The sequence below is a fragment of the Centropristis striata genome, chromosome 6, assembly GCF_030273125.1.
Source record: "Centropristis striata isolate RG_2023a ecotype Rhode Island chromosome 6, C.striata_1.0, whole genome shotgun sequence".
In the NCBI taxonomy this organism is placed as follows: Eukaryota; Metazoa; Chordata; class Actinopteri; order Perciformes; family Serranidae; genus Centropristis; species Centropristis striata.
This window is the reverse complement of record NC_081522.1, coordinates 28,745,378-28,762,018: the sequence shown is the minus strand read 5'-3', so window position 1 is coordinate 28,762,018 and position 16,641 is coordinate 28,745,378. Positions and strand designations below refer to the sequence as shown.

Genomic DNA, 16,641 nt, shown 5'->3' with positions numbered 1-16,641 from the left:
TCTTTTTCAAACAAAACTGACAATTTTAATGAAATTTTGTGGTGGAATGTAACTAAGTACATTACAATTTTGAGGTACTTGTACTTTACTTGAGTATTTCCATTTTATGTGACTTTATATTTCTACTCCACTACATTTTGAGCCAAATATTGTACTTTTTACTCCATAACATTTGGTTGACAGCTTTAGTTACTTTTCAGTTCAAAATTTAACATGAAACACATGATCAATGTTATATGATTAAACTGTTTTATTAATTAAACAACATCACAGGATATCAAGTAGTTAAAATGAGCCCTCCCTTGAGAGAATTCAAACACTTTTTACACAAGGTGTGGGTCCATTCTGCATAACGAGTACTTTTACTTTTGATACTTTAAGTACACTTTGATGCTGATACTTCAGTAAGTTTTGAATGCATGACTTTTACTTGTAGTACTTTGTAGTAATTTCACATTGTGGTATTAGTACTTTTACTTAAGTAAGGTATCTGAATACTTTTTCCACCACTGATGAAATGTAGTGAAGAGACTCTAATAACCGACTTGATGCCAAACCACAACACAAAGTATGCTAATAAAAACATGTTCTACAGTAACCTCTGTCACAGTAGTGTGTTACACTTTTGCATCTTCTTTCTCTGTTACACACAGACTAGAGCAGAATACCTCGCTGACAGTGAACTCGGGGTCATTGGTTTTTCTCATGGTGTCATCGATGAAGGTGGTCATCAGTTCTCTCACTTGGTTCAGGTCACTGGCCCAGGATTCCTGAGGGATGAAGAGACACAGAAAAAAGAGAGGAAAATATTAAAGCAATGAACAGTATGCAGGGTTATTCATTAATATAAAAAAAGAATTCATAATTATATAAGTAATTGTATATAATAGGATTAATTTGCTTCTGAATTAATTCTGTCTCATTTGAAAATATTACATTAATGTTTAATTTATTCATTATTTGGTCACTGGTATTTTCTATTTAGATAATATCTATTTTTTATTTTTCCCTTACTCGTGGCTGACAGTGGTGCAATGTAACTAAATACACTTACTTCTGTACAATTTTGAGGTTTCTGTACTTTACTTGAGTATTTCCATTTTATGTAAATTTATACTTCTACTCCACGACATTTAGAGGCAAATATTGTACTTTTTACTCCACTACATTTAGTGGACTACTTTTAACTTTTCAGGTCGAGATTTGTACATGTATGAAACATGAAAAACATGATTACACATTCTTATAAATCAAACCACATGTCTGTATATTAAGTAGTTTAAATTAGCCCTTGACACCTTCAAAATGCTGTGCAGTGCATCAATAGTAATATTCCAATAATTTATATATAATATATAACAATCAGATTGGGTCCATTCTGCATGATTAACTTTTACTTTTGATACTTCAAGTACACTTTTATGCTGGTGCATTTTTACTTTACTGGAGCTTGAATGCAGGACTTTAACTTGAAGTGGAGTATTTTCACAGTGTGCTATAAGAACTTTTAGTGAAGTAAAAGATATGAATACTTCTTTTGCCACTGCTCGCTGACCCTGTAGAATCACATTGGGTATTATCTGGTTAATATAGTATATAGTGTTCACTAAAATTGGGGGCCTTCCCAACTAAGACTTAGTTGTCAAATAATCAAATCTGATTGGTCAATTCTTGCCTATCATAGGGCGCCACAGGAATGAGTTCTTTAACCTGGAGTAAGTTAGCATTTTAGCGCCATGAGGTCTATCTTCTGAAACTCAATGATGATTCTGAAAGGGTTTTTAGTTAGATGCCTGGTCTGTGGTTAACACAAGCTCAAGAGATGTTCACGTTTTGTTGTACGAGATAAGTAAATACCCCACTTGTGAATTTTGAAGTTTTATGTGTCAATAAAAAGGCAGTTGCTAACAAGCAGCTAAATGAGACTACAGTGGTTGTCGGGGACATTATACGTCATCACACAAGACAAGGACGGGAACTCTCACTATTCCACCTCACAGCCTCTAGTCGTGTTTTTCAGTGCTCTTGCATACTCTTGTACATTGTAAATTATGTTCATAAACAATTTATTAGGCTACGGATTCACAAGCTGGTCAAAACCACTGGTTAGCTTGTCGGAGACCGTCTGAAGCGTAACAGTAGTGACTAGAAGTGATGAGACTGTGGTGTAGTTCACTATCGCATTACGTTAGCTTTTTACTTCTGTCAGCTGCATTAACACTTCAAACATAATAAAAGTGATGTTCATTTCAGAAGATTATCCTGCTAAACAAAACGTATAAGCATCAGAAACATGTGTTTGCCACAGAGCTTATTTTCTGCCATGATCCAAATCTTGACCCACCAATCAACAATCTTCCTCAGCTACCTCATAGCAGACGACAAATGTCAGATCACTTACAGCCAGCACCATTAGATAAAAATATGTCGGCTAACTAGCAACAACCACCTACCGGCTAACAACAACCAGCTAACAACATTTTATGCTAAAGATATTTAACCCCAGATATCAGCTCTCCACAGTATTTTCTGCAATGATCCAGGTTGACCTCCAAAAAGATGTCATTTCTTTTGTTCTCTATTGACTAATTATCAATTGCCTCGAAAGACAAAAGGCAAAAACAACAAAATGACTGTGAGATATGTGTGACAATAGGTGTTGTTTCCACTGTTTGTGGTTTGGGGGACAGAACATGTCACTTAGTTCAGTTTCTTAGCCTGCTTGCTTTCATGGTTGTAAATAGGACTAATCTAACAGCAGACAGAAAGGATATGACAGGGAAGTGAAGGGACATTGAACAAGAGAGAGACAAATAGAGCGAGCAACAACAGCACCTCTTTTGTCTGGTGTAATAATCATTAACTGTAGCTTATTTTACCTTTTGCTGGTAGATGAGGAATCGTTGGAAGTCGTGGAGCAGAACTGCAGAAGCATCTGGCTTATCTGTGTTACTGTATAATGGAGAAGAGCAAACAGAAAGTCATACCATGCTAAAAGTTGCCTTTCATTCACATCCGGGTTTGTTAAGATCAAGGGTTCAGCAAAAATTAGAAAAACAAGAGCTCACCCCAGGATAAAAGCACATGATTCCTTTTTGAACTCCTCAAGGATCTGAATTGAAAATATAATGGGAATGAAAATGCTAGAAAAACATATTCAATAATATATACAGTTTATCTCTGTTGACATCCGACCACATTAGGCCTATATTAGGCCTTCTAATTTTTCTATATTGCATATGTCATATACCACTTATATATTTAAATATATTTTTTCATTGATGTTCATACTACTACATGCAACAACCTATTTAACCTATATGACATGCTAAAATATATTTTCTCCAATGTGCAATATCTGTAAAAATGCAAAGTAATTTCAGGAAAACAAACAAACACAAAAAAATATATATCAATAATAAATGCCAAATAGAAGAAATATATGTAAATTATGTATATAGAATGTATGTATATGTCTTATTTTTTATATATTCTGTCTTCTATATCTATATGTCTGTACCTTGAGCAACAAAATTTCCCCACTGTGGGATAAATAAAGTCATATCTTATCTTATCTTATCTTATCTTATCTTATCTTATCTTATCTTATCTTATCTTATCTTATCTTATCTTTTCTTATCTTATCTTATCTTATCTTATCTTATCTTATCTTATCTTATCTATTTACTTCAATGTAATCGAATCAGACTCACCTCATTCTGTTCAAACATTATAAGGTTGTACAACTTATGAAACTGCTCGAAGTCCAGGCGGTCTTTCTTTGCTCCCACTTCCTGTGAAACCAAAACAAAAAACCTTATTTGAGACTGCAAAACACCTACAGAACGGTGTCATTTATTTCCAAATTAGTTCATGTTACTGAGAGTCTCTGACATGATAGAAATTATGCAGTTTGCATAAAGTGATCTGGTTGTCCAGGTCAATATTGTCTATGTAGGTTTATTTATGGAGCCATATCTCTAATGCCTGAGAGAGAGAGATGTCTTAAAAATTTTACTGTTAATTTGAATGAATTACACACAACAATGATGAGGATATCACATGAAGAGAAGAAGACAGGAGTACCTGAAATTTGTCTTTGAGAGCACGAGTATTGGGGGCCTTGTAGTTGAGCAAAGCTAGAAGAGCCTTCAGCTCTTTCATGGAGATGCTGGGAAGGACACAAAAAGACAGTACACACGATGAGGACAGCATGTCCAACAATCCTAGAAATGATCTTTCAGCCTTGTGTGCCCCTATAGGTACATTTTTGTACATTTCCATTTTAAATACTTTTTAACTTTTTAAATAATTTTGCCTCTGTTAATGCTAGTGGGACAACATTTTGCAAGGATATCAGTTTTCTATCAACTTTTAAACTGACTGAAGTTGATCAAAAGATTTAATGCATTGAAAGTGAAAAAATATTCATATACAATATTTTTATAGCTTTTTTTAAGAAGTGAACATTTTTGGCACAAAGTGTAAAAGGTGAGGTATTTTTTTATGAAACTCACACAGCTCAAAAATTAATAATGCACTTAAATCAATGTTGTTGTCAATTATTGATGTATCCAATGGTCTAATAATCCCCCCACCCCCAGAAAATCAAGTTTGCACTTAGTATATGGAAAATATTTCATATTTTGTGTTTTTATCAATTAACACATGTGGGTTTACTTTCCTAAAACGGCATTAAAGGGTTAAAATTATTAAATAAATACATGAAATTGTATGAAATACAAATTGTATGAAATACATACAATTTCATAGTTGTTTGATCAGGACTGAAGTTGGTGAAAAGATTTAATGCATTGAGAGTGAAAAAAATATTCATATATCATTTTTTATAGCACTTTTTAAGAAGTGAACATTTTTTGCACCAAGGGTATTACATTTACATTTTTGTAAAGGGGTGCACAAGGGTTAATGTGTTCAAATGAAATTAAAATATCAATCAGCAGCCATTCAATGATACAAGTTCCTATAAGATAAAACTAAAAAAAGTATTATCAAGTCATATAATGGCAGTTGTAGGACACAATATTGATTTTATCATTTATATACAGAGCTAGTTTGACTGAGGAACCATCCGACATACAGTACCTGTTTGTTTTGGTCTGATTGACAGAATACATCTGCTTCCTGAGCCAGCTGGAGGAAAGGAGCACAGAGAGATCAATTATTAGATGAATTGTATTCACTAATAACCATGTGTGTGTGTGTGTGTGTGTGTGTGTGTGTGTGTGTGTGTCTACCTACCTCTCTATAAGAACTGGAGTCGGAGCTTCCAGTGTCTCTTGCCTCAGCATTTCTAGTCCAATCAGCCATTTCTGTGCCTCCTCAACAGAATCAGCTGCAAAATGAACAAAAAGGAAAAATATTACTCTACTAAACAGACATTTAGAACTTTGGGATGATATGCCAGCGCCATGTTGAGAGCCATGTGGAGGCAATATGCTCTGAAGTCTGTGTACAGCCAAACTTTCAAAAAAAAAAAAAAATGGATGCAGTGACAACCGAATGTGATAAGTTGCTTATCAATGTATCATATATATCAATTGGAAACTGATAGTAGACGGTGAAGTTTATGTTCCAACTGTTATTTTTTGGGTGTGTGTAAATAAATATTTTTTTATATTTTGAATTTTATGTGTTTTGCTTTTACACAGAATCCCAGCATGTTTGGAATCGGGTTGTAAATGTGTCTGCGTCAGAGTTTTTTAGAGTTGTATTTCTGAACTTTGGACAAATCTTTTTCCTTAGATTCCAGTCTTTATGCTAAGCTAGGCTAATCATGTCTTTACACAGTTAGCCTAGCTTAGCATCTCAATCTTTTGATCTCACTTTATATCAGAAAGAAGCATTTCTTGAATTGTTTCATTATTTCTTATACACACTGTCACCCATAAAGTTCAGACACGATCCTGTTAATTGTGGTTTAATATTCATTGTGATATGTTTGGAAGAGATTAATTAATAAAGTTTGGAGAAGATATAAGATAAGATAAGATAAGATAAGATAAGATAAGATAAGATAAGATATACACTTCATCTGTCAAGAAAAAATCACATTGTCGCAATAATTTAAAGAAGTAAAAAATATTTTATACCAACTTTATAAGCAACTATGTATTAATAAATCAATATTGAAACACTAACAATGAGCACACTGCAAGCGCAAAAGTATCAACCATATCCAAGACATCACAAATTAATTTATTTAAAAGGTCATAAAGAATATGAGAGAAACTCACTTTTGTTGAAAAGTAATTAAAAAAGAGGCTAGAAACACAGATAAAGACCTCACCTCCCAGACTGAGGGTGCTGAGAACAAACTGTGAGCCGTAGAAGATTGTGAAGCACGTATTTTCATCGTGTTTGTCCTTCCCATCTTTAAAGCGTTCAAAATCCTTGGAGTTCTTCCCTGGACGGACCTCTCTGATCTCAAACAGGTCCACTGAAATGAGAGTGAGTTGACAATTATAAATCATCATTTCTAGGGGAGGCATTATTTCATCTGCAGTCTGAATCACAAAAGCCCAGTTATAAGCACTATAATAGATGTAGCATGGTTCATTTTCAGTTTCACACATTTTCAGCTCTCAAACTGTCACTACTATAGTCAGGGTTCTTTAGGGCATGGTTATTTTCACACTTTAACACACTGAGAACACACACCCTAAAAGAGTATCTTTACTGCTTCATTAGAAAACTCTTATCTCTCAGCTTACCGGTGTGTAACATAACCTGAAAGTTCCATTAGACAAAAAAGGCAAATGTATAACAACTGAGACAGCCTTTCCAGATCTCAGACCAATGTGTTAGTCTGGACCAGTGGTGGAAGAAGTATTCAGATCCCTTACTTAAGTAAAAGTATTTATACCACAGTGTTAAATGACTCCACTACAAGTAAAAGTCCTGCATTCAAAACTTACTCAAGTAAAAGTACAAAAGTGTCAGCATTTAATTGTATTTAAAGTATCAAAAGTAAAAGTACTCATTATGCAGAATGCACTCAGATTGTTTTATATATTCCAAAAACATTATTAGATTATTATAAGTGATGCATTTATGTAAGCAGTGTTTTAAATTTGTAAAGATGGGGTTCATTTGAACTCCAGAATATACCATTGTGAGGTTTATTTATTTCTTTTTTTAATGTTAAATCACTTAGATCATGTTTTTTATGTTAAATCTAGACCGGAAAAGTAACAAAAGCTGGCAGCTGAATGTAGTGGAGTAAAAAGTACAATATTTGCCTCAAAATGTAGTGCAGTAGAAGTAGAAATTCACATAAAATAGAAATACTTAAGTAAAGTACAAGCACTGGACTTAAAGTACAAGCACTGGACTTAAGTACAGTACTTGAGTTAACGTACTTAAGTTACATTCCACCGCTGGTCTGGACGTAGCTATTGTATGGCATTGATGACTCAGCTCCAAAACAGCTGAGCTAAGAATCAGTTTTGTTACTAACTGAGAAAATGTGAGGAAGGAAATGACAAGAGCAGCTTTCTCCTCGGCCTCTGCTACTGAAATACATGCCTGCACTGGTGAAGCTAATCAGTGGCTAATAGGATGAATGTTAAGATAGACAGAAGATAGTAATAAGAGTGTCATGGTGGCTGGGATTATAAAAGGGATGAGTCATAATTAGGCCAACAGTGCAGATCCGAAGTGCACATGAGGTGAGTCCATCAAGTGGCAACCATCACCATGTATGACAACTTTAAAGATGTCTAAATCATCACAACCCCAAACATCCCCTTCTCTCAGCCTGACTATCTAATGGATGGAACAATATTCAACAACACTTTAAAGAAACAAAAAACAAGTATTACATCAAATGTCTGGTAGCCGGTGGAGGTACTGAATAGTAAAACACTTGCACAACAAGTTCAGCATTTGGCCATGGTGATTTCCGCTTTATTACATAACTAACTTATCATGAGAGATGACACACAACGGTATACAATGTATACATCCTGTCGAACATAGAATAAAACTTTACTATCAACATCATATTAACTAATAATCAAATGTTCTGCAACTGGAAAAATTTTTCTTCAAGGCTTTTGCAGATTTTTTTTTTTTTAAAGATATTTTTTGGCCATTTTTGGGCTTTTATTGATAGGACAGAGTGAAGGGGGAGACAGAGGGGAAGACATGCGGGAAAGGGCTCCAAGTCGGATTCGAACCCGGGCCGCCCGCTTATGAGGAGAATGCCTCTATGGTACATGCTCTACCAGGTGTGCCACCGGGAACGCCTGGCTTTTGCATATTTGACTAATGAACACTAAACCCAGTGCACAACTTGGTTGGTTCTCACAAATAACAATGAAAAGTTTGCAGGTCTGTCTGCCTCTCAGACTTCCTTAACTTTAACAAGACAATTAAGGTGAACGTCATTTTGATTGTGGTTCATTTTTATGAGTGGCAGTAATGAATATAAACTAGGCCTGGGCGATTATATGATTGTGATTAGTGATCACAATAAATTTTAGGTCCATTTTGATGATCAGCTGTGAGCATATTTATTTACTTGTTCAAACATGTCGGAAATGTGCGTGATAACAGCCAGTCAGAGTCGACCTTTTCCTGCTCCACTACTTTTTGTAAGTTGCCGGAGAAGTAAACAGAAAGACCGAACGTGGAACTAAACGTGGAGCTGAGGGCAGCAAAATAGCTGTCAGCTATGACTTGGAGCAATAAACCAGGGAGGTACAGGTGAATGTTGGGAAAGACCAAAAGAAATTACAATCTATCCACCACTGTATGAGAGAAAACTAACATTCACAGCACGGCAATTCACGCACAGGTATGGTGCATTCAATAACATAGGAACGGCTATGGTGCGTTCAAGAGTGTTGGACATATAAAAACTTACAGACAATTTATTACTGAATGGAAGTTAGTTCAATAATGACAGCTAGCAAAACATTAACAGCGTGGGCTTTCTAACAACAAAGAATCTCACAATTTGTTTATTTTTGGTCTTGCGTATCTGCAAAAACACTCAGGACTGTAAAGTAGTTCACAGTGTTATTTTATATTTTTCTACATTTGTTGTACTGTTGAGTAAAAATTGTTTTGCTATTTTGCTATGTTCATCTCAATTAATTTGCTTTGTTTGTTCAAATAATCTTGAACTAATCTCTAGTTTATTTAGTTTTCAGTAAAGATGCTTTTGAACTGCCAGCCCTAATATCAACTCAACTTACCTGGATGCTAATGTGCATAAATATACTTTACTTTTCTGCATTATTACCGGCATATAAACTCTACTACTACATAGTGAATACATTCTAGCCCAGTGGCTTTAATGATGAAGAGATATTGTTAATGCGTTTTGAAAAAATACTGCGTAAAGTAAGAAGAAGATGACACTGACGATTGATTTTCATTGTTAATATACTTACAGACACCATCAGTCTTGTCTGCTGTACGTGTCCACGCCACCTGCCGGGTCTCCATGATGACCTGCACAGTGAGCCGCTCAGCCTTCTGCCGAAACACGGTCATGACCACGCCCAGCTCCATGTCCCGCTTGATCACTATCTTCTTGTACTCCGTCATCTCGCCCTGCTGGGCCCAAGACGCCATCGCTGCAGCTGAGACAGGACAGGAGAGACACAGAGACGCTCAATCACTGTCCACTAACAACTGCTGACAGTGCAAAATAACTTCCCCGTTTGTATGTGCTATCAATTTGATCAGCTTTTGGGCAAAAACGTCACAGCCCTCATCCATCCAATTCAACTCCAGCCATCATATCAGTTATCAGAAGACACTAACATCATCACATCTGGTGCCCAGGCCCAAGCTCAAGTCCACACCTCATCAAGTCCAGATCACCTGAATGGTTTTCATCCACTACAACCACCAGTGGCTAAACTCCATAGAGGATTTCCTATTCTAGTTCATTCATTCATTACCCTTAACCGATTGTCCGCACTCAGGTCGCAGGGGGCTGGAGCCGATCCCAGCTGAAAATGGCGAGAGTTGGGGTAAACCCGGGCAATTTAGAGTCACTAATTAACCCTAAGTGCATGTTTTTGGACTGTGGGAGGAAGCCGTGAGAACCCACGGGAGAACATGCAAACTCAACACAGACTCAACACAGAAAAGCCGCTGGACCAAGTCGAACTGGCAACCCTCTTAATGTGAGGCAAGGGTTAGGGTTAGGTTTTTCGCTAGTTGCCTGCGCCGAAACCGTCAACCCCATCAGGTTCAACTTGATGAGGAGGATGGATGAACACCCAGCAAGACGAAAAAATAAGACCTGTCAAAGGGCAGATGAACTCATCAACAGTCAACGGCCATCCACATCTGGAGAGGAGATGGACACCACCAGATTATCTCGTCTATTGAAACAGTTATGATGATTACACCAGACAGCCACATAACGGATCGGTCGTGGCCCGGGTAAACAACGGCCGCGTCCTCCATTGCATCGCAGGATGGAATCGAAAGAAAAGGAAGACCTAGAAAGAACTGGCTCTCAAATATTGCAAGTTGGACGAATATGACACTGTATAATGCAAAAAGAACTGCAGAAAAGTTGATCAAAATTGAAAGAACTGGTGTAAAACATCATGGTGCACCTACAGCCACTTGGCTATGGATTATGAAGATGATGATGATGATCTCAGACTGGCATCAAGGCCAAAATGATCTTGAACTATCCTACATTTCATTATTACAACTCTATAGCATCTTTCATTAGACTCTTTCTGCCACCCACACATTTATTTCATACCTTCAGTTTGCAATGCAGTCCTTCCATTTAACATTTAATCCTAAATTTTGATCAACGGCAACCCTGACAACATCATTAGGTTTATTTTCACAGGCTCGTTTTGACAGCTCGACTGAACTGAAATTGGAGGAGTCCTCTCCAGCTGTGGGTCCTCAGAATTGTCACCCATTTTTCCTCACGTGACACCAGCAGTATTAATATCACATGCAAATGTTCGAGCTCAGATACATATCTTATTTAGACAATGCTCTCTTTCTGCCTAAGTTCATTTTATCGTTATCACTCACTTGTTCATCGATTCAATAAAGTCAATAAGTTCCTATCAATTACTTTAAGCCTACAGTATTATCAGCATGTGTGTCAGTAATTGGATGATAATTTGACACAGTGCACTTCAACAAACCAGAAATATGTAGTTCAGTGACAGTGTAAGATAAACATGAATAAGAAATAGTGTCCACATCCTTGTGGAGTTGAAGGTAGTGTTGAAGGTCAGCCTGGTACATCATAACACCAAATATTTAACTTGCAAATGACCAGAGAGATATCAAAACAAAACGGTGTCACCAGAATCCTGTTGAATTACATTTTAACTAAATTATGTTGTGAAATATATTTGTAAAATAGGGACTGGGGAGACTTATTGAGTATAATCGTACACTGAAAGAAAAATAATGTGGTCTTAATGGTTAGACTGAACCAATTAAAAAGCCCAAGAGCTCATGCAACAAAAAAAAAATTGGCACTGGGACCACATTCTTTTCATTTAGATATGCTTTGAGGCTTATCATTATAAAAAAATGTGCAGATTATCTCCTTTCTTAATGCCAATAATGAAGTTTTTTGAGTTGATACCCATTGTCTGTCTTAAAAACAGGATATAATATGATAAAAATCCATTTTAAAACCCGGAACACAGAAACAAAAAGCATTCTTGTGTCTTGAGGTGCAATTAATGATTAACTTACACTATCACACAACTATTTTCCATCCTGAAACCTTTACCCCTGTGAAGGGACTGTCCCTATTGGGATCACCGCAGCCATTTATTTAGACTAGCAAATTTCCTGATACCGAAGCTGTGGTATATAAAACACAAATTCTGTGCCAATACAGCCAAATGTGTGTTAATGTGACAAATGCACACCTACTTTAGGAAAACCAGTGTTGAAATGCAATGAGGATGTGATGATTCTTTGTGCTAATATTTAACATGTTTGGTGGGAACAGTCATCCATATAAACTGAAGGAATGTGTGTGTATACACAGAAATTACAAGACAAGCTGTCTCTTTAAGCGGAGTTAAACGATACCTGCATTTGATCATTTTTGTACTTTTTGTACTGTATTTGTATGGTTTTGCTTGCAGCCTATCACTGCAATGGTTTTTGAGTTCAATGTGTTGTGTGATTGACCCACTACTGGGTCTGTGGACTGTTGAAAATCAAGAGTGGTGTATTTGAGTCAGTGGTGTAAAGAGTATTCAGATCCTTTACTTAAGTAAAAGTACTAATACCACACTGTGAAATTACTCCACTACAAGTAAAAGTCCTGAATTCAAAACTCACTGAAATAAAAGTACAGAAGTATCAGCATCAAAATGTACTTAAAGTATCAAAAGTAAAAGTACTCGTTATGCAGAATGGACCCACTCCTTATGTAAAGTGTTTACATTTTCTCAAGGAAGGGCTCCTTTTAACGACCTAATATCCTGTTATGTGGTTTAATTAATAAAACTGTGCCTGTCAGACTGTTTTATATATATATTATATGATAATAACCAAAATCATTATCAAGAAAACCATGGAAAATGGCTAGATATAAGCTCTTAAATTAAACTCTTATGAGCTATTTTTGTTGTTATCATTATATTTGTGCAAACAAATGTCCCTTTAGTTGTACCAGGCATTGAAATGAACAAGAAATTGAAGAAAACATGGGTGGTCTAATAATTTTTCCCATGACTGTATAATTACATAATTTGTATTAATGCTTTTAATTTTGTAAAGACAGGGCTCATTAATTACATAATATACTGTTATGAGGTTGAATTAAAAAAAGGTCTAATCACTTTAAATTGATCGTGTTTTTTGTTAAATCTCGACCTGAAAAGTAACTAAAGCTGTCAGCTAAATGTAGTGGAGTAAAAGGTACAATATTTGCCTCTAAATGTAGTGGAGTAGAAGTATAAAGTTACATAAAATGGAAATACCCAGTAAAGTAGAAGTACCTCAAAATTGCAAAAAGTACAGTAAATGTACTTTCCACTACTGATTTGAGTCTGCAGTTTAGTGTGTAACGTCTTTGTGTAAAAAACTTTTAGAGGAGGAGGAATGGTGGTGTCATTTTAAGCATTGGTGCACTTATATATCGCTTTTATCCAAAGCGATTTACACTACACACTACGCTCAATCACTAATTCACACACACATTCATACTGGTGGCCGAGGCTACCAGGGCACACTGGTTCCATTCACATGATGGGTACCGAATTAAATAAAATAAAAAAATAAAAAAGGTAGCATACTCAGCCTAATTATCAATATTTACAAGTCCAAACAGCTGTAACCAGCTCCATATAAATGTGTTAGTGAAACTTAAAACTACATTAATCATTCAAAAAATTAAAATAAATAACACAGAATATAAAAATGTAATATGACGGTAGAAAGAAGCCCAGTTCCCTTAGATTTTTAGCCTTGTTAATCTCACTGTCTTTGTCTTTATGTCACATTTAAACTCAACTTTTTGAATCAACACTGTTTCCAGCAACAGCAGCCGACAGTTTTAATGCTAACTGCAGACAAACAACAAACTGCAGACTGAAACTAACACAAACTAGTTTGTGTTAGTTTCAGTTTTTGTGTTAGATATCTAGCTCTAGAGAGCTAGATATCTTTCTCAGAAGTTGGTGGAGACCAAAACAGAGGTGAAAGTCAAGTGAATATTGGACTTGTATTCACCATTAATCTAGCTGTGAAAAGGGTAAAGCAGCCCAGTGGTGGAAGAACTATTCAGATCCCTCACTTACTTACTATATTCTAAAAATATTATTACATTATTTATATTGATGCTTTTATGAAAGCAGTGTTTTAATTTTGTAAAGACAGAGTTTATTTAATTACTTAATATACTATTATAGGACTTAATTATAAAAGTCTAATTACTTTAAATTGATCATGTTTTTCATGTTAAATCTCAACCTGTAAAGCTGTCAGCTAAATGTAGTGGAGTAGAAAGTACAATATTTGGCTCAAATTGTAGTGGGTGAGAAGTATAAAGCTACATAAAATACTCAAGATAAGTAAAACTACCTCAAAATTGTTCTTAAGTACAGTATTTGAGTAAATGTATGTAGATATTAGACAGACTTTTTGAGTCACTCCCCTCCATCAGGACCAAAACCTCTCACCATGAGAACAGTTTCTTGGCTCTCTAGCAGTGGTGGAAAAAGTATTTAGATCTCTTACTTAAGTAAAAGTACTAATACCACACTGTGAAATTACTCCACTACAAGTAAATGTCCTGCATTCAAAACTTACTGAAGTAAAAGTACAAAAGTATCAGCATCAAAATGTACTGAAAGTATCAAAAGTAAAAGGTCTTGTTATACAGAATGGACCCACTCAGATTGTTTTATATATTCTAAATGTATTATTGGATTATTATTATTATTATTATTGATGCATTTATCAATGTTTTAGTTTTCTCAAGGTAGGATTAATTTTATCTTCTTAATATACTGTTATGAGGTTTTATTTCAACAAATTTCAAATCACTTTAAATTTATCATCTTCATCTTAAATCTCGACCTGAAAAGTAACTTAAGCTGTCAGCTAAATGTACTGGAGTAAAAAGTACAATATTCACCTCAAAATGTAGTGGAGTAGAAGTATTAAGTTACATAAAATGGGATTACTCAAGTAAAATACAACTTCATCAAAATTGTACTTAAGTATAGTACTTGAGTAAATATACTTAGTTACTTTCCACCAATGTTCTCAAGGCCAGAGACCCCCACTGACTCTCCCTCCGCCTCCCCCTACATTAACATAATGCACAGCCTCCTGCTCTTATCTGCATATTGCAAATATTAATACTGTGGGCTTGCACAGTCCTGTATGCACAGCTCATTCTCTCATTTAAATAAAATATATTTATATATTAATAACATATTTTTACATAGTGTTTCTACTGGTTGTATATATATCATATGTTGACTTTTTCTACTCTTAATTTTTTCTATTTTAGCTGGTGTTTTTTGACTGAAGTACTTGCCTCAATGTATAAATGTATATCTTTTAGTACTTTAAAGGCTCTTGATACTTAAAAAGCTGTTTTGGTGCTTAACTCTAGGTATTTAAGAAACAGCTCTTGACAGTACAATGTTCATATGGATCTAATGAAGTTCCAGTGGCATGTCGACCTGTTTCTATCAGTGCATGCAGAAAAACATCTCAGTATACAATAAAATCAACAACAAAGCAAACCCCTTCCTTATAGCAGTTACAACAGTATAACCTTCCTAAATGAATGGCTTATTAATTTGTTTTAGACTTCATTTGACATTTATTGCTATATTTATATTTGGTCAACTGAGAATGCGCTATAGAAATAAACTGTGACTTGACTTGACCTAATATAGGCAACTTAATGTAAAGTGTACTTTTATTTAAAAAATAAAGCAAATGGTTCTTTATTGACCCAATGGGTGTTCAGGGTAACACTTTATATTAAGGTCCTTGTAATAACCATTAATTAACAAGTAATAAGGCCCTTGTAAGTCCTTACAAGATGCTTATTAACATTATTGTGTGTTTATAAGCTTGTATTAGTGTTAATAATGGCATTACAAACACCCATGACCCCCCCATTATGTCTTTGCCATACCTTTATTAATCTTATTTTGTTTGCTTATTGATATTAAAATATACTTTATTGCTCATCTATTATAAGTTAACTATAAGTTAACTATGCTTTTTGCAACTACCGGATCTAAAGCGAGAACAATGCCTTATTACTTATTAATTAATGGTTATTAAGGACCTTATTATAAAGCGTTACCCAATGTTCATATGGATCTAATTAAGTTCCAGTGGCATGTCGACCTGTTTTTTATCAGTGCATGCAGAAAAACATTTCAGTATACAATAAAAATCAACAACAAAGCAAATCCCTTCCTTATAACAGTTACAACAGTATAACCTTCCTAAATATATGGCTTACTTATTTGTTTTAGACTTCATTTGACATTTATTGCTATATTTATATTTGGTCAACTGAGAATGCGTTATAGAAATAAACTGTGACTTGACTTGACCTAATATAGGCTATTGACAACTTAAAGTAAAGTGTATTTTTATTTAAAAATAAAGCAAATGGTTCTTTATTGACCCAATGGGTGTTCACTCTGGTTTCATACCAAGCAATTTTCTCCAAAGGTTATACATAATAAACATAAACATAATCTTTCTAACTTTGCATTTGGTGACTGAAGGATGCGCAAAAGATGCCTTGTGTGATTGGAGCCGGTGGAACCTGTCTGACAGCGCAGAGGACACAGACTCCATGCTGTGAGCTGGTCAGACTTCATCTGAAGCCCAGTAGATGTGCCGCCGGTGAAAAGCGGATTTCCCTCTTTTTAACTCTACTCAGTCTCACCACGGGCAGTTTGACGCGCACCAAAAAAATATTTTAAGAAAGTAAAAGACTTACCTTACAAGTGAGTTCGATTCTTCTCAAGCTCTGCAAAGTTGCCGCTTGTTTTCTCTAACTGAACATGATTTGAAAGTCATGAAACGAAGCTGGAGAGGATGTGGAGTGTTGACAAAAAAGACCAGCCGCAAAACGGCCAGTTCCTCTATCTGTGTGTACAAGGA

At 35.3% G+C, this 16,641-nt stretch overlaps 1 protein-coding gene across 1 annotated transcript in view; it reads right to left on the bottom strand.

The window, feature by feature from the left end:
* Window positions 1-16,641, bottom strand: part of LOC131973762 (1-phosphatidylinositol 4,5-bisphosphate phosphodiesterase gamma-2-like) — a 41,923-nt gene extending 25,282 nt beyond the window's left edge. The window contains exons 1-10 of the mRNA XM_059335837.1: window positions 16,478-16,641; window positions 9,423-9,614; window positions 6,311-6,460; window positions 5,263-5,356; window positions 5,107-5,154; window positions 4,087-4,171; window positions 3,714-3,794; window positions 3,069-3,112; window positions 2,880-2,952; window positions 669-770 (exon numbers count right to left, since the gene is read on the bottom strand). Coding sequence (XP_059191820.1) covers window positions 669-770; window positions 2,880-2,952; window positions 3,069-3,112; window positions 3,714-3,794; window positions 4,087-4,171; window positions 5,107-5,154; window positions 5,263-5,356; window positions 6,311-6,460; window positions 9,423-9,606 — 861 coding nt within the window. The 5' untranslated portion in view covers window positions 9,607-9,614; window positions 16,478-16,641. The remainder of the gene's footprint in view (window positions 1-668; window positions 771-2,879; window positions 2,953-3,068; window positions 3,113-3,713; window positions 3,795-4,086; window positions 4,172-5,106; window positions 5,155-5,262; window positions 5,357-6,310; window positions 6,461-9,422; window positions 9,615-16,477) is intronic.